Source organism: Equus asinus, chromosome 3 (assembly GCF_041296235.1).
Source record: "Equus asinus isolate D_3611 breed Donkey chromosome 3, EquAss-T2T_v2, whole genome shotgun sequence".
Lineage (NCBI taxonomy): Eukaryota > Metazoa > Chordata > Mammalia > Perissodactyla > Equidae > Equus > Equus asinus.
In genome coordinates this window covers 67476440-67494470 of record NC_091792.1, presented here as the reverse complement: position 1 = coordinate 67494470, position 18031 = coordinate 67476440, and the positions used below count along the sequence as shown (strand labels likewise).

Genomic DNA, 18031 nt, shown 5'->3' with positions numbered 1-18031 from the left:
GCCAAGCAGCTGTCCAGATGTGATTTCTCAACAAACTGTAACCACAGATATAAACACCTCTCATAGATGAGGAACATTCTCATGATCTCGACACTGCAATTTCTTGGAAATTTCCTAACTTCGTTAAGAAACATTCCCTAATCTCACAAAGAAGGTTTGAGGTTTTTAGCTTCTTTCTTGATTTGTAAAAAGAAGTAGTGGAAGATAAAACTGGACAGCTGGGGAGACCATGCTCAGTGGGACTTCTCAGATACCTGCAGTAGCCAACATGTCTTTGGTCCTGCTTTCCCTCCTCTGGCTCATCATTCAAACTCAAGGTAAGCACTAATATACTGACATTTTATACAAAAGTCAAATTATTTAATGCATGTTTAAAGTACCCTTGAGAAAAATGTCATGCTCATATGACCCAAAGATCATTAATGTTTGCATTGTGGCATGTTTACTTAGTTTATATAAATTTCATCCTCATAGTCAAGACGGTGTGATTAACATAATTTAATTAGGATGTCTCTGAAATTTTATCTCTCATTCAATAATCCTACTAGTTCTATCATTTTATTTTCTAAAACACACAGCCCCAAATGACACCAGAGTGTTAACTTCCAGACCAGAAATCAAGAATTTCCTAACCATCTCCAACGTTATATTGAATAACATTCATATTTTCTACCCCATAAGGAGAGAATCACTTATCCAAAGATACAATTTGTTCAAAGCTTGTGCTAAGGTGAATGACAAGGAAGATTCTTGAGTTAAATTAGACATAATTGTGTTATTAAGCAAAATTAAAAATTAATTGACCAACTGAACAGTTAGTTCTAAAGTTGGGACTAGAATTTATTAAACTGCACGCTAACTTCAATCTGACAACTCTTTCCACTAGTAGGATCCATATTCTCTTTTGAAGGAGAACTTTTCATGTGTAGTGACTCCTTCTTAGGACAGCATCACAGCAGCACTTTGCGGGGCTGGCTAGGAGAGAATATTTCTTTATTATTTCCCTCCAGGTTCTCCACATCAGCCGGTGTAGAATCACTTTGTGTTCCTAAGATCAACCTGACTGTGACATTGTGTGGGAAACTGTCTCTAAGCACAGACATGTGTCTGGGAAAATGGGAGCATTTAAAAATAAGACTGACCTTATATGGATGATGGAACAGTTGAAAGAAAAAATAGATAAGGTGTGCCTGCCATCTTCCTAGACTGGTGCTAAATAATTTTACATATTTTATGTTATTCAATTTTTACACCAACCTCGATTTTAAATAAGTAAACTGATAGAAAGGCAAAGTGACTTTTACAAAATCATTTAGCTGGGACTTAAGACCACATCTTTTGGCTCCAATGTCAGTTCTTTTCCTACTATATGTAAGCAAAATAGGAAATTGTCCATGTAATCTAATTCCAAGTGCATCAAGAAGGACACTTAGTCTATAGACAATTTTCCTAGTTGCTCTCTGATGCTTTAAAATTTCTCCAGCAAAAGATAGCAAAAACTTTAGATTTTCTGTGACATCTAAAATCTTGAGGGCAAATGCTGAGAGAAAGAACATAATTGTTTATTGTTGCACTGAGAAATAAAATAACTGTTAGTAGAGTCTTTCCTAAGAATGAAGTATTATCTGTATATGAAAAACTTGATTTTTGGACTGGGTATTCAGGGGTTGTACTACAGAGGGAAAAAGATATAAAAAGAAAAAACAGAGATCTCTGAGAACATTGAAAGAAAAATTCACAATTTTGAAGAGGACTGCAGAGCAAGAAGGAACTGGATTACTACAGGCAAAATCCCTGGCTCTTGTAATCTCTGTTCTAATCTAAGACTTTCCCTTTCTGGGCATGGCAGCCCAGAGTTTGCATATGTTGAGAGATCATCCAAAGAATTGTTTCATCATTGTCATGTCTTTCCAGAATGAGGGGAGAGAGCAAAAAAAAAAAAACTTTTTTCTTATCAAAGCTAAAGTAGAAGGAGGAACTTGTTCTTCTCATCATTTACCTTCTCAAAGGGCATCCGGTCTTCCATGCCATTTCAACCAACCAACCAACAAAAGCAAAAATCAAAACAAAAACCTTTAAATATTTTGTATCAATATTCTCTCTCTTTATCTAGCAATAGCCATGAAGCAAACACCTGAATTAGAACTCTATGAAGTAGTTCGTCCTAAAAGACTACACATTTTACACAAAAGAGAGATACAGAACAACCAGACAGAAAAGCTTGGTGAAGAGGTAAGCAGTGTGAATGACCGTGGGATTTCACAATCATCTGAAGAGACAATAAAGAGCCTTTTTACTAAGAGAAGAGATGTCACATGTCACATCTAATAGTTGAATCTTGAAACCCACCTATACAGCTCCCCTTTGTCCAGGAGAGAGCAGAGGGTTTCTCAGAATGCTTTTCCAATTAAGCAGCAGGAAGAGAGCTAACTGCTTCACTTGATCAGAAAGAATAAAGCTGCTTGGACATTTCTCAAAGTTTGTTAAAAAAAAAAAAAAAGGCAACCCTTTCCAGAAGGAGATGTTCCTTGTCAACTCACCAAACCCATGTCTCCTCCCCCTGACCCCACTGGATTGCCTTTTCCTTGGCCATTTTGTCTATAATGGAGAATTCAACATTATCTCAACAATTAACAAGATTTTAAAAAATTTAATTAATTAAGGATATTAACTCTTTGACTATTACATGGTTGTGAATATTTCCCTCATTTTACAATTTTTTAAATTAAATTAAAATGTTTATTGAATGCCTATTGTCTATTTATTTTTATTTAAGCTTTTTATTCAGGTAACATTGGTTTATAACACTATATAAATTTCAGGTGTACATCATTATATTTCGATTTTTGTATAGGCTACATCATGCTCACCACCCAAGTCTAGTCGCCATCTGTCACTGCGCCCATGTGTCCTTTTACCTTCTCACCTTCCCCTCCGCTAACCACCAATCTATTCTCTATCTATGTGTTTGTTTGCTGTTGTAGTTTTAATCTTCCACATATGAGTGAGATCATATGGTGTTTGTCTTTCTCTTTCTGACTTATTTCGCTTAGCACAATGCCCTCGAGGTCCACCCATGTTGTTGCAAATGGCAAGATTTCATCTTTTTTTAGGGATGAATAGTATTTTTTGTACTTTATTTAATTCTTAGTAGGTTTTTATTGGCTTTCTTTAGTATATTTGGCTTGATTTTAAAGTAATAAAAATATATGCCTTCTTATCCTGTTGGTGACCCATTAGGATACACAGGACTGTATATTGTACATAAGAACAAGTGATAAATCTCTCTCTCACACATTAGAGTTAGTTTAATCTGTAAGCATTATTACACTTACAGTAGAGTGTTATTGTACTTTTTGGAAACCCATCTTAACGTACAATTTGTGTTTCGTTTTACATAGTTTAAGGGCATAAGGGAACTGTTTTTATTCTATATGCATTTGTAATTATTCTTTTATATATACTACATATATCATTATATTATAATTATTTTAGACTCAGAAATTAATATCATTACATCATTAAATATTTTTAGGAAAGGCATGAGCCTGAACTTCAGTATCAGATTGTATTAAATGGAGAAGAAGTCATTCTTCACCTAGAAAAGACCAAGTAAGTCGTACTAATCACTGGATTGTATTAAGAGAATGTGAAAAAATGAATCTTCTTGTGACTCTACGTAGTGTGATTTGAAACAGAAGACATGAAGTATATTGAGCTTTAGGTGTTGTTGGTTTATGCTAATATTATCTAAAAAGGCTGATGCCCTCCTAGAAAATCACGTGCAAAGTATAAAACAAAGAGAGATGCAATGCAAATGACTGTCTTCCTTGACACTTCTTAAAATTTACTGAAAATATTTTCTCCCCCGACAAACTCAGACCTTTGGTGCAACTGTCCATTTCTTTTATAAGAACACATATCCAAGGCTTATGCGGGGCCCACAGGCTTGAGACAGATCCCAGGGGATGGGGCTCCACCAAGTTCTATAGCAGTCAGTAAACTTGTCCCTGAACACAATGGTCCTTTATGCATATTTGTGACCCAGCACCCTTCAGAGACCTGGTGGAGGCTGTGCCCTTGGTACAAAGAATCCCAAAAGAACCCATTTGAAGATAGAGAATCTGCAGCTGAAAAGTAGCTGAGGGCATTTCTTCCCTCAGATCTAGTAGGTATAGCTAATGTCTTGATTTGCTTCAGCAGCAGAGTTCCAATGTTGGAAAAGGATAACGGATCAGAATGTCAACTCTTTCTCATTGTAGACATTATCATTCCTTTAGTGCTGAAGATCATGGCAGGAATATCAGCCTTCATTACACCTTGAGTGTATGTTGCAACCTTTTGCTCTCTACAGGGGTCTCCTGGGGCCAGACTACACTGAAACATATTACTCACCCAGGGGAGAGGAAATCACCACAAGGCCTCAGAATGTGGTAAGTTCCCAGTGCTTTCTGGGATTCTTTCTGGAATCTGCCACTTAAGTTAGAAGATTCATAAGTCCAAGGACAACTTTCAAAAAATTGAAGGACTTGAAAGCAAGATGCTCATCGATGAACAATGAGACAAGAGATGAAAAAGATCAAAGCTATTTTAAAAGGTCAGAGTAGTAGGAGGTTTCCAAGTGTTGCATTTTTAGAAGCAACCAAAAGTCATTCTCCTGGATAATCTTACCAATGGGTTAGAAATACTCTCCCTTATAGGTACTTGAAATGCCACACCACTATTTGCTGTTTCTGATGATATATGCATTTATCCTGAGCTCAGCAATGGAATATCAATTATTTAATTAGCATAACTTTGTATCTAGTTAAAACATCATTCTATAGACGATGTCAAGGCCTAGAAGTCAGACACAGAGAATCGTGGCCAAGGGAAGAACAGGAAGACAATAGAAAATGGCTCAATAATGGGGTATTGCTAAACTAAGTGAGTTTCTCAGAGCTACCCTCCCTAGCACCTCAATCATGTATGTCTGTATAAAAAAAGCAGACAAGACTTCTGCCACAAAATGGCTATTTGTTCCCTTCTCGCATTAAAACTCTTACCTCATGGATATCTGGAGTTTTGCTAACATTGACCTCCAAGGAAAGTATCTGATAAATTAATTCATGCTCAAGTGGGAATGCCTGACAGTACCTGAATACAGTACCTTTTCCAAGTCTTCTATAAGAAAATGTTTTTAATGACAAGATTTCTTCAAAAAAAAAAAGAAAAACACGACTAGAATCTCAGACCTTGAGACAAGTCAGTTTATTTTGAACAGGAGGTTATTCGTTAGCTTTCTTAGATCATTCTACACAAGTGACCCCCTACTTTGCTTATATAGAATGCCATCCATGTCTGAATCTCTAGCTGTAGACAAATTCTCTGGATTTTTCATGCCGTTAAAGGAATTCCACTAACACACCAATTAAAATAGTGTTGAACAAGTTACTGTGAGGAGCTCAAGAGTGATAGTGTGGCCTCTTGAGGACTCTAGAATCTAAAAAAATGTGTACTTTGTCTTATTGATATGTGATACACGGTGTCTTAGGGACTCAGAACAAGAGTGTTGTTGTGAAGTTGGACCCTTAAATTCGGGAGCTCTCTGAGAGTCCTGGAGATCAGAGGGGGCTAGCTACTTCTCAGATGCAGTGTCCACTTTTCACCATGAGCCCACTCAGGTTCAACCTCCCTGGTCTTTAGTGAAAATTAGCATCAGAAAGGCAACTCCAGACATCCACCACGGAGTGTTGCCAGGGGCAGTGGTGGGGAAGTCCATAACATCTCTGAGGTTCTCATTGTTTTTGTTTCTGGGAACTCGTCTGGCCACAGCCACCACTCGAAGAAATTCCCTGCATATTCAATTTAACACCTTTCACCACAACTGTGATACATTTATTCTTGTAGTTAAAAAAATTATTCTTGTTTCCAACTTTAGGAACACTGCTACCATAAAGGACACATCCTAAATGAGAAGGACTCTGTTGCCAGTATTAGTGCTTGTGATGGGTTGAGGTGAGAGCCACTTACAAAAATATTAAACATCAAGCAGCGTTTTTTTACACAGAACTGAGTCTTTACAGACATGTCTTCTCACTATCTTGGTAAAATTTTCTCCATCATTCAAATGCTAAATACATGTGCTTAAAGTGAAGAATAAAGTGTCAGCCTTGCATCATTTCATTATCTGCTTCTCTGGCAGAAGTCAGCCCTTGCAATGTACGAACCAGGTGCTTCACTCGGGACCTTGATGATGTCTGGATCCATTTCCATGTTTTTCCACCCCAATCCCTGAAACCGTTCTGCTTCATTTTCTTAAAGATTCTACCCTGCAATTGTCATGGTTGAACATAATTTTTAAGTGTGTGTGTGTGTGTGTGTGTGTGTGTGTGTGGTACTTCTATTTACAAAGGTAATTCTTGCCAATTGGGGAAATTTGGAAAGTAAGACAAAGTACAAAGAAGAAAATAACCACCATAAAATTTTACCTCTGAGTGATCACTATTATTAATGTTTTGCCATGTTTACATTCTTTTATGCATATAGACAAATGTTTCTTTTACATGGCTAAAATAGGCAACATATCGTTGTTCTTCCAATATGGTTCACACCATATGACATCATAAGCCTTTTACCATATCACAAAATATCTTCCTGGATATAATTTTTAACACCTTTGTTGGCTTTGTAATATTCCATCATAAGTATTTACTTCATATTTCTGAACTAATTTTATTCCTAATAAGAGGGATTCTTTCAACTACTATTATTTCCAATCAGTCCCTCTGGCTTATCTGCTAATCATTCGTTCTCTCCTCTGGGGTTCGTGATATCTAAACAATTCTTTATTCCATTCTCCATTATATTCCTAGGATAAGCCAAGAAGTGTTTGCTATGTGAATAAATAAACTGTGAAAAATATTTATTGAGCTCATGATGTAAATTTCAAATTCATTGAGATAACTTCATCTTGGTAATTCTTGTTCAGAATACTCTGATAAATAATAGAGGCTTCACTTTAATATTGACAAATAATGATTACAACTTAAATTAGTAACAATTAGCTGAAAGGCCCATGAATGAAAACTGTGTGTGAGCTTGAGCTTGAGGGAGTGGTCTCACCACATGACGGTCGGCGTATAGCACTCCGTGTGGCAGAGAATGCTGAAACATGAGTCTCTGGATCTCACAGGGGCTACTTCACACATCACAATCAAACATACATGATAAAGCCTCTGAAAAGCACAGACCGGGAAGAACACGCTGTCCTCACATTCAACCAAGAGGAGCCAGACCTAGCTCGTCAGACCTGTGGCGTGAGGAGTGTGGGCAGGAAACAAGGCCTCCCTCGCACCTCCAGGTCCCTCAATAGCCCACAGGTAAGTGTAGTTTTGCCGTCATCATTGATTTCAGTTGTCTCCGCAGTGGTATATGGTGTACTGCTGTGCTCAGCAACGACTGGTGTATGTGAAGCCTGTCATTTATTTACTTATCCTTTGATTTAATTTCCCACTGGAGAAAAGAAAGAAATCTCTCTGTAAGCTTTTGAATCTTTTAGGATAAAGATAATTACTCACAACTTTTTTTTTTACTCTTTGTAAAGCAAGACGAGTTTCTTCAGGCTGAGAAATACATTGACCTCTTTTTGGTGATGGATAATGCCTTTGTGAGTATGAAATATGTGTGCTTCTTGGCCAGTTAAGTTAACTTTTAAGTTTTCTTATCAGGCAAACACAAGCAATAAACTATTCTAGCTGAAAATACAGAGCCTGTCCACTTGGTTGTCTTGTCTGTTCTACCTGCCTTGGTAGCAATAGTTTTACTCACACACTAGCTTAATATCCATCTGCTGCCAAAATATTCAGATATTGGAAATATACCGAATACCAGATAGCTACAGCAAATCAACCACAATAATGGAAAACAGCAAAAAATGGGTTATTAAAATATATTTTAAAATTCTCACTCTATTATATAAATATAAAGTAGATACAAAACTCTATGTACTTTTCAAATTATAAATATATACAAAAATACTAGAATCTGTACTTCTAACTAGCAAATATTGCTTTATATCAAATTTTAATAATATTGAATTGTTTAAAAACTTTGAAATTAATTTGATTTATTTAACTTAAAAATGAAAAACACTGAAATTTTGTATGAATGCCTGATTTTTCTCTTACCAAAATTTCTTATATTTGAAATAGAATTTGTTGAGACACAGTCTTATAAAGGTAGACACAGAATGAATAGATGTTTATTTACATTGAAATGTATAAATTTTCTTAAAATGTGAAATCCTGTATCCCATCAGCCTTCTCACTTTAATTTGTGATTCTAACTCTACTTTGCATTTTTTATTTTACAGTATAATATGTACAAGAAGAATCTAACTTTGATAAGAAGCTTTGTGTTTGATGTGATGAATCTACTCAATGTGGTAAGATATTTGTCCTATAAACATGTGTGTCCACATAGGACCCTGGGGCTTCCCCTCTGGTTTCACCAAATAAGAAGTTGGGAGGGTCACAATGGCTTAAGGTCAGCAGTTTTGGGAAATTTGGCAGAACCGGGGTCAATATCAAGGTAAAACCACATATACTACAGCAAAGGCAACTTCTAGGGTTTCTATTTTCAAAGTGGGATACAATTATACATTGCTTGTGGCCAGCAAAAGATCTAAAACACTAAAGAAATCTCAAACATTTTCATGAAGAAAAATGCTCTTCCCACAGATTTATAAAACCATAGATGTTCAAGTAGCCTTGGTAGGTATGGAAATCTGGTCTGACGGTGATAAGATAAAGGTGGACTCCCACATAGGCGTCACCTTTAACAACTTTCTGAAGTGGCATCGTTCTAACCTGGGGAAAAAGAAGATCCACGACCATGCTCAGCTACTCAGGTGAGCACCCACTGGCCAGGCCCAGGTGTATATAGGCGGAGGAGAGAGTTATTCCAAAGGTTTCTTGGCAGGGATTTCTGTTCAATTTTATCTCCTCGATCAGTTTTCAGAGAGCCTAAGTTCTACCATTAGCAATTCATCTGTGAGATTATTGGAGAGCCACGTCAGATCACTAAAATGGCCTCTTGGACGTGGGATAACTATCTGTGGTCACTATAACGCTATGGAATAGCAGAAGCTTTTCTGGGGCCTAGAGAATACAAAAAGGGTAGGGCAACAAGGGAAATCTAAAACATAATTGACAAAAGTTAATAGCTCCAAAGACTCACATCGTGACAACGTATCTGTAACTTTCACACAGTGGAGTTGCCGCCAGCAATCGACGTGCAGGAATGGCAGCCGCGAATTCCTTATGTTCCCCATCATCGGTTGCTGTTATTGAGGTTTGTAAACTTATAGTAAGGCTCCTTGTGGTTCTACCTCCTTTGAAGACCAGCAATAATGCCTTATACACAGTTAACACAATGAATATCTGCTGAATCAATAAGTAAAAGTAGAAATGAACCTACTGCTAGATCATTACACTGAAGATTCCCTGTATTATGAAAAAGAGTATCTCCTTACATTGGCCTTCCCAGAAGCCTTCCCTCTTAGATGGTGTTAGGGAATAAGAACAGGGAGATTGGGACAGAAAGGAAATCTAGATGCCCTCTGTGGCCTGAGCCAGCTTCAAGTTAAGCACTCCCAGTATCGATGGCCAGAGAGATCAGAGAAGGTGCATGTTGGTGTATACAGCCAACCACTACTAATGGGCAGCATGGCAATAGTTTTTGGAGGCCTATGACTATACAGTAGGGTACCTTTCAGTACTTTCTATGAAGACTATAAGTACCTAATTTAACCATGTTTTACCAAAAATTTATTATTAGTTCAACAAGTATTTATTGAATCAATGGCTAGATCACAGGAGCCAATCATTTCAAATATTTACTCAACATTTTGTAATAACCAATGACAAGGGAAGGAGCTTAATGACTCATTATTTTTCATCTGTCAAACTGCTATTTTTAGTACTGAACATTGGCAATAATTAAGAAATAACTGAATAAAATAAGTAATAGAAGTTTTTATTTTTTCTAGGCTAAGAACAAGAATAGTGTGTCACTTGTAGCAGTGATGTCACATGAGTTGGGTCATGTCCTTGGAATGCCTGATGTTCCCTATGACACCAAGTGTCCCTCTGGGAGTTGTGTGATGAATCAATATCTGAGGTGAGACCTCGCCACCCTAGGGAAAAAAATATTTCTTAAGTCAAAGAATTCAGATGCAGTCTACATAGTGGACGGATATTTTCACCAAGATCTGTGTATCTCATTGATTCACCCCCAAGACTAGGTTCGACCAGATATTGGGGCTCATTATTTAAGATTTCCAAATATGCCAAGACAGAGCTTATAAGTATGGTGATCATGTTATCTTAACTTAAAATAATTTTAACTTTAAATAATATAGTTTCTAAAAGTATGTATCTAATTAAGATGATGACAATATTCTTATATATCTCCATCCCCAATCAGTCAATCCATTTTTGTGAATAATTACTAATTACCTTCTAATGCTAGGCACCTTACAAGGACTTAGGAAAGAAAAATGAATAAAACGTACCTTGCTCTTGAAGTGCTCATGAATAGAAAGAGAAATTTGTCCACAGAACCTCTAAGTTTGCGATTATTTCCTTTCACTAGTTCGTTATTGTTATCGCTTCCCTCTCAGCCCTCAATGGTGAGATGAGCGAATGGTAACAAATGGTGAGATTCATCACTGCGGCCATGAGGACAGTACGGAATCCAGAGGGGGAGTTAAAGTCCTTCCAGCTTCAGAACTGGGGCTCTAGGAAAAGAATTTTCCAACTAGCATGGAATGCATACTCTGTCGCCCTCCACATAGAACACAGTGCAGTGCTAAACAGATACTAAGTTTGAAAAATCCTTTGAACTAGGTAATAAATATAGTTAGACAAGTCAGATTCTCATGTTCATTTATCACTGCATATCATGGTATTTCTGGTTTTTCTTCTGGTTACAGTTCAAAATTCCCGAAGGATTTCAGTACCTCGTCCCGTGCACATTTTGAAAAATACATGTTATCTAGTAAACCAAGGTGCCTGCTGCAAGCTCCAATTCCTGAAAATATAATAACACAACCGGTGTGTGGGAACCAACTTCTGGAAGTGGGAGAAGATTGTGATTGTGGGTCTCCTAAGGTATGAAAATATCCATGGTTAAAATATTTCTTAGAGAGTTATTGCAGCACAAGAATTACATTGTTTTCTTTTCTCTTTAAAACCTGTTGTTTTGGAGCTAGCTCAGTCGTGCAGTGGTTAAGGTCACATGCTCTGCTTTGGCGGCCTGGGGTCCACGGGTTTAGATCCCAGGTGCAGACCTACACACAGCCCTCAAGCCATGCTGTGGTGGCGTCCCACATACAAAATAGAGGAAGATTGGCAACAGATGTTAGCTCAGGGCCAATCTTCCTCACCAAAAAAAAAAGCTGTTTTGGAAATTCTTTCTAAAGACAAGCTTGGCATCAGAGCAAAAAGAAACTGCACCCGTGTTTTTAGTACTAATTTTAGTCATCTTTTGGAAGGCATTGTAAAAGCCAGGATATGCTTATGACATGATTGTATGAAGTTCAATGTTAAGAAGCAAATCGTTAACTATGATCTTCCCTGGACATGTTAGTCAGAAATTCCTAAATCACATAAAGTCACAGCTGATCATTCATTGAGCAGTAACAACTTCAGATCTAGAAGCAAATTCTCTCCTAGAGAGAGCTGGCATCCTCTCATCAAGACAGTGTGTAAACCAGAGAGAAAATAAAACTGAGAAGGAGAAAAAATAAAAATCACAAAAACCCATAGAAAATGGGTAGTAAACATAGAACGTCTAAGATAACTACTATAATTCTGCTAATCTTTATAAAAATCTGACTCCTTCAAGGCATCGGTGTTCTCTAAAGAACGTCTCTGATAGAATGTTTGCTAGCAGTTCTACATGGGGTTTCTAAAAGAGAGCCTTCTGTTTCCTTAGGAATCTTCTTTTAAGACTAAAAAAATAAATTAATATTAGGAGAGAATTTCTATGTGTCAGACAATCTGCAAAATGCTTTCATATACACCATCTCCTTTATCACTCACAGCAAACAAAAAAAATAGGTTTTCTTATTATCCCAATTTAGAGAATTGAGACTCATAAAAGTTAAGTAACTAGTTCCAAGAATACAAAACTAGTAACTGGTGAAGCCTGTTGTAACCCAAGATTCATCCATTACTTTAAGCGGCTCTATGACCAGGGGGAAGGCTACAATCTCTCTATGCTTCAGTTTATTTATTCAGAAATTTTAAGCAGTTGAATTATATTAGAAGATTGCATGTTGTAACTTATTCACTTGTAAAGAATATTGCAAATGATCTGTTAATTATAAACAGATATGGAATTTTAGAAATGATTTGATACTTTCTAATAAGCTAGGCGTAAGTTTATCTCATTCTTACTTGCTTACATTCCCATATCGTTTCTTGGGTGGGAGACAATTGAAGGTTCTCATAATCGTGGATATTTCTAATTTCAGCAGGCAAATGGCATGTGTTCAGAGCAAAGTGACAAAAGAGAGAGAGAGAGAATTACTCTCTGTATGATACGTAAAATATAAGATTCTTTAAGTATATCAGCCAGCTCCTATGTTATTTCCATATCCTATTGATTTTCTTCTTATGTAGTTTGAATAAACTAGAGAGTTGAATAAAACTAGAGAGTTCAGGCTAATGAACAACTGAATTGTTAAATAACTGTTTTCTTATCCATAAAGTAGTATATATACTTTATATAGTATCCTTTAGTTAGTAATCCAGTTTTCCATGATCTGATATGCTGTTTTATTATTTTTCTGTACATATTTAGGTCTTCTCCTAGATTTTAAAAATAATCATTCTACCTATATGTCTAGATATTACCACACTAGCATCATGCTATTATAATAATTGTAACAATACAATGCATTTTACTTTTTATTTAAATTTTTTTAAAAAAAATTGGCCCTGAGCTAAAATCTGTTGCCGATCTTTTTTCTTCTTCTTCTTCTTCCCAAAGTCCCCTAGGACATAGCTGTAGATTCTAGTTGTGAGTGCCTCCAGTTGTACTGTGTGGGACGGCCGCCTCAGCGTGGCCTGATGAGCGGTGCCATGTCCGTGTCCCGGATCCAAACCGGTGAAACCCCAGGCCGCTGAAGGGCAGCGTGCAGTCTTAACCAGTTGCCAGGCCGGTCCCTACAATGTATTTTAGTAACTTTGATGGCAAGTCTCTTCATTGGTATTTTTTTGGGCAGAATTTGCATGGCACTTCTTCAGTGTTCATTCTTCCATTTAAAAACTCTTGGTATTTTTTGTTGGTTTGCCCACAAATACAATTGAGACTCTGAAATGCAGTGAATTCGTATGTCACTCTAACGGCCATGGGTGTTGTCATTCTCTCAAGCCTTGTGGTAAAAGACAAATCACCTTTCAAGTTTCTCAGGAAAGTTGTATACAAAGTCCTGTAGTTCTTGCATATTTTGAATGTTTATTCTGAAGTATTTTCAGTTTTGCTTTTTGCTATTAGTATGTGTAATGTTTTCTCTTTTATTTTAGGTTCTAGTTTATTACTCTTTTTGACCTTATTTTATTATCTTCAGTTGCTATCTCAGTGACTTATCCAAGAGTTGATTCTCTATTTTATCCGGGTCAAGAATTTTATCACATACAAATAATGAAAATGTGATTTATACTTTCCAATTATTAGACTTTTATATGTTTTCCTTGTCTCATGGCATTTATCAGAATTTCCATAAAAATATAAACTATAAATAATCCTTGTATTATCCTTCATTTTATCAGATATATTTTTGCTATTCGTCAGATAGATTTTCCTTATAATGATGATGCATAATTCTGTTCATAGTTTACTTAAATATGCTTAAATAATTCAAATAAAGGCTACTAAATTTTTACCAACTAATTTTTGCCATCTATCACAATATTAGTTGTTTTCTTCCCTCAATCTCTTAATATGATGGATTATATTACTTTATTCTGTACAATTGAGACACGCTTGCATTTTTGGTGAAAAAAAACGCAGCATAGTTGTAATGGAGAGCTGTGATATTAATGAACTGGTGTTTTACTAACATTTTACTCATGTTTTTGGCTTTATATTAATCAAGGCGAACAGTATGTGTGTGTGTGTGTGTGTGTGTGTGTGTGTGTGTGTGTGTGTGTATTCATTACCAGTTCTCATTATCAGAATTATGAAGGCTTGGTAAAATGAATTGAGGATTTAAAATTTTTTTCTCTATCTTCAAGGAGTTCAAATACTATAGAAATATCCTCCCTTGAAGTTGTAAATTAATTTACACATAATACCATCTAAGTCAAATTTATTTGGGGTTAATTCTTGGGCAATCCTATTTTTGTCCTTTTAAGAAGTAGTTTCGCTTACTCTCTACGATTTGTTCTACTATTAAATTTCCTTGGTCATTTCCACTGCTAGCAGAGTAATTTAGTTTAAAAAGTGAAATTTCATTGCCATCTTGTACCAGAACTCAGTCTATAGGAAAAAAATGCTGAGCCCACTTTCCTATTGTGTGTGTGCCTTAAAGGAATGTACCAATCCTTGCTGTGAGGCCACGACCTGTAAGTTAAAGTCTGAAGCAGATTGTAGAGAAGAGACTCTGAACCATATCACGTAAGACCTTTTTTTTTCTTTCTTTGTTCCCAAATAGTTTCTCACTTTTATTTCAGATTTGAAAAAGATGTGCCACTGAGTTCTATAATACACTGAAACACAATTTATTTCACATTTTTGAGATGGCTGAATTTCTGAAAAGAAATAAAAGCCACTACTATGAATATAACTCAGTGTTATGTCTATTCTAATATACTAATGAGAAAAAATGGCTACTTCGTTATTTGTGAGACTAGGAATGCTGAAACCTGTGCTTAAAATTGTATAAATTCTATTAGGTAGTAAAGACTTTAATACAAACCAGGATGAGAGAAAGAAAAGTTTATTTTTAAAAAAGCCTCGGTTGATGAGCAAATTTTATTCTTGGTTAAGAGCTGATAGTTTTAATTTGCAAGGTAGTCAGAAAATCAATAATGTTTAAGAACACACTACCAGATTCGTCAATTTTATTCCTTTTTCAGTGTCTCAATAAGCCATAATTTATGTATTATTTTTGTGTTTTATACAGTCCAACATAAGTTGGGCTAGGGAACCCAGTTGATCTGTATATGGTATTTGTTTCAGTGAAAAATAGTCTCTGAAACTAAAAATGTCATTAATAATAAAAAATCCTAAGTTGGGGGAAGACTCAGGATAAATTATATTTATTGTGCCCCTCTTCCTGAATCTTTTATGGAGTTGAACCCAAAGAGAGACTATAAAGGGAATAATCGACTCAAACACCATTGACTATCACTTCCTTAGGAAAGGACCAGCAATGTCATAAGATAAGGAGCATTGTTCATTCCTTTACCAGCCACCATTTAACATGGCCTGCTGAATCCCTGGTGTGACCCACTCTGCAAGAAATTCTGGAAATTGTGCCCATCTTCTTATTCCGTCACAGAGCCCAGAAGCATAGCATCTCAAAAAGTATCCGTTCCACTCTTTAGAGGCTTGGAACGAAAGATAAGCATGCCCATTACTGGGCAAGATTGCAATTTAGTAGCATAGAAAGAAAATTGGATCTGGACTCAGGAAACTTCAATTCTTTTCTTAGTTCTGCCCAAAGCCAACTGTGGGACTTTGAGTCAAGTTATTTAATTAGTTTTGTCACCTGTAAAATGGAGCTAATAATATTGTCTCTCAGTAGGGTTGTTAGTGTTATTTTAATTCTATAAATGTTCATTGTCATTATTACATAATCATGTATAATAACCATGGCTTCCAAACTTTTTTTCTTTTAAGCAGAGACTGAATCAAAAAATCTACTTCAGCGAGATGCTGCTTGCCAGGACAAGAGTCAAGAAATCTAAACACCCCGGGAATCGTGTATTTTCACCTTTGCACTTAGATATATTTTGCTTTGCACTTCTCAATATCCTTGCCGTGTTTTTGCCAGTCCAGCAAACAGAGGGACAGATGGGCTTAGAGAAGGTGCCAGTTTTCTGAGACCTGATCTTTAATGTATTTTTAAGGATCGTGAAGCTATTGTTTAGCTCTGCTCTTTGGAGAACACAAGAAATTAGCCTTTGACCAAAACACCTCACAATGCACCGCTGAATCGTGCAGAGTCAATCCGGGATTGCAAAAGTACAGTGACTTATATTTCAACCCCGCTTTCATTTTGCTAAGATAGCCCATGAGAAAACCCGACCACTTGAGGAGGGAGGCCTTCAGCGGAAGAAGGGAGAGCCGAGGTCATGTGCCATTTATTCCTCCACAGTGTCCCAGGGCCTTGCTCTGAGGAGTGCGGCATTTTTCTACACTATGTCAAAATTAATTAACTATAAAAAATTTTATTTTACCATGCATAATCCTTTACACATCTTTTACTATTACATATAAGGATTTTGAAAAGTCTGCATTGCTTACATTTCAACTGAGTCATCAAGGAATGCTTCATTCATCTACTGATTTAATGAACCATAATGCAATGAATAAAAACACAACTTTTTGAGGATTTTCTGTGTGGTTGTTTTCAAAAATGAATATTTCTTAGCTTCGTTGTAGGTTTGTGTTAGGTATTAAAGCCTCACATAATTAGACTGTTTTCCTTCTGGTCATTGAATGGTTTTGGCACCAACAGCCAGGCATCACTAAATGGAGACGAGGAAAGAAGGCCATTTTTTTTATTAAGGTTATAAAAGTTAACATCCTTGTGAAACTACAGTTGTACATTATTATTAGTCATGTTGTAGGTACACCACTTCACCCCTAGTGCCCTCCCCTCACCCTCTTTCCCCTGGCAACCACCGATCAGTTCTCTTTGTCTATATGTTAACTACCACCTGTGAGTGGAGTCATACAGAGTTCCTCTTTCTTTGTCTGGCTTATTTCACTCAACATAATACTCTCAAGGTCTATCCATGTTGTTGTGAATGGGACAACTTTGTCCTTTTTTATGGCTGAGTAGTATTCCATTGTATATATATACCACAACTTCTTTATCCAATCATCAGTTGCTGGGCACTTAGGTTGGTTCCATGACTTGGCTATTGTGAATAATGCTGCAATGAAGATAGGGGTGCATGGAGCTTCTGAAATTGCTGATTTCAGGATCTTAGGATATATACCCAGTAGTGGGATGGCTGGGTCATAAGGTATTTCTATTCTTTACTTTTTGAGGAATCTCCATACTGTTTTCCATAGTGGCTGCACCAGTTTGCATTCCCACCAACAGTGTATGAGGGTTCCCTTTTCTCCACAGCCTCTCCAACATTTGTCACTCTTGGTTTTGGATATTTTTGCCATTCTAACAGGTGTAAGGTGATATCTTAGTGTAGTTTTGATTTGCATTTCCCTGATGATTAGTGATGATGAGCACCTTTTCATGTGTCTATTGGCCATCCGTATATCTTCTTTGGAGAAATGTTTGTTCATGTCCCCTGCCCATTTTGTAATTGGGTTATTTGATTTTTTATTGTTGAGTCCTGTGAGTTCTTTGTATATTATGGAGATTAACCCTTTGTCGGATAAATAACTTGTGAATATTTTTTCCCAACTAGTGGGCTGTTTTTTAGTTTCAATCGTTTTCCCTTGCCTTGAAGAAGCTCTTTAGCCTGATGAAGTCCCATTTGTTTATTCTTTCTATTGTTTCCCTCATGTGAGGGGTTATGGTGTCCGAAAAGATTCTTTTGAAGCTGATGTCAAAGAGTGTACTGCCGATATTCTCTTCTAGAAGACTTTTTGTTTCAGGCCTAATCTTTAGGTCTTTGATCCATTTTGAGTTTATTTTAGTAAATGGTGAAAAAGAATGGTTGATTTTCATTCTTTTACATGTGGCTGTCCAGTTTTCCCAGCACCATTTGTTGAAGAGACTTTCTTTCCTCCATTGTAGGCCCTCAGCTCCTTTGTCAAAGATTAGCTGTCCATAGATGTGTGG

The 18031-nt window shown here is 36.6% G+C and overlaps 1 protein-coding gene across 2 annotated transcripts; it reads left to right on the top strand.

Moving 5' to 3' along the window:
- The first annotated feature begins 86 nt into the window (after positions 1-86).
- On the top strand, positions 87-16609 carry ADAMDEC1 (ADAM like decysin 1). 2 transcript variants are annotated; one of them, XM_014860802.2, is made up of 14 exons: positions 87-317; positions 2114-2232; positions 3536-3612; positions 4355-4433; positions 5921-5997; positions 7175-7361; positions 7586-7648; positions 8354-8425; positions 8721-8890; positions 9252-9333; positions 10031-10161; positions 10976-11153; positions 14582-14667; positions 15898-16609. In XM_014860802.2, exons 1-14 carry the CDS (start codon positions 230-232, stop codon positions 15902-15904), a joined length of 1416 nt encoding a protein of 471 aa, XP_014716288.1. In that variant the 5' UTR covers positions 87-229; the 3' UTR covers positions 15905-16609. The 2 variants fall into 2 exon arrangements, with proteins under 2 accessions (XP_014716288.1, XP_014716287.2); XM_014860801.3 differs by having other exon boundaries at positions 254-317; positions 15895-16609.
- Positions 16610-18031: the final 1422 nt, after the last annotated feature.

Coding starts and splice junctions, on each gene's coding strand:
- ADAMDEC1 (XM_014860802.2), top strand. CDS start 230: ATGCTCAGTGGGACTTCTCAGATACCTGCAGTAGCCAACATGTCTTTG. Junction 3,613..4,354: donor CTTCACCTAGAAAAGACCAA/GTAAGTCGTACT, acceptor TGCTCTCTACAG/GGGTCTCCTGGGGCCAGACT. Junction 7,362..7,585: donor GGTCCCTCAATAGCCCACAG/GTAAGTGTAGTT, acceptor CTCTTTGTAAAG/CAAGACGAGTTTCTTCAGGC.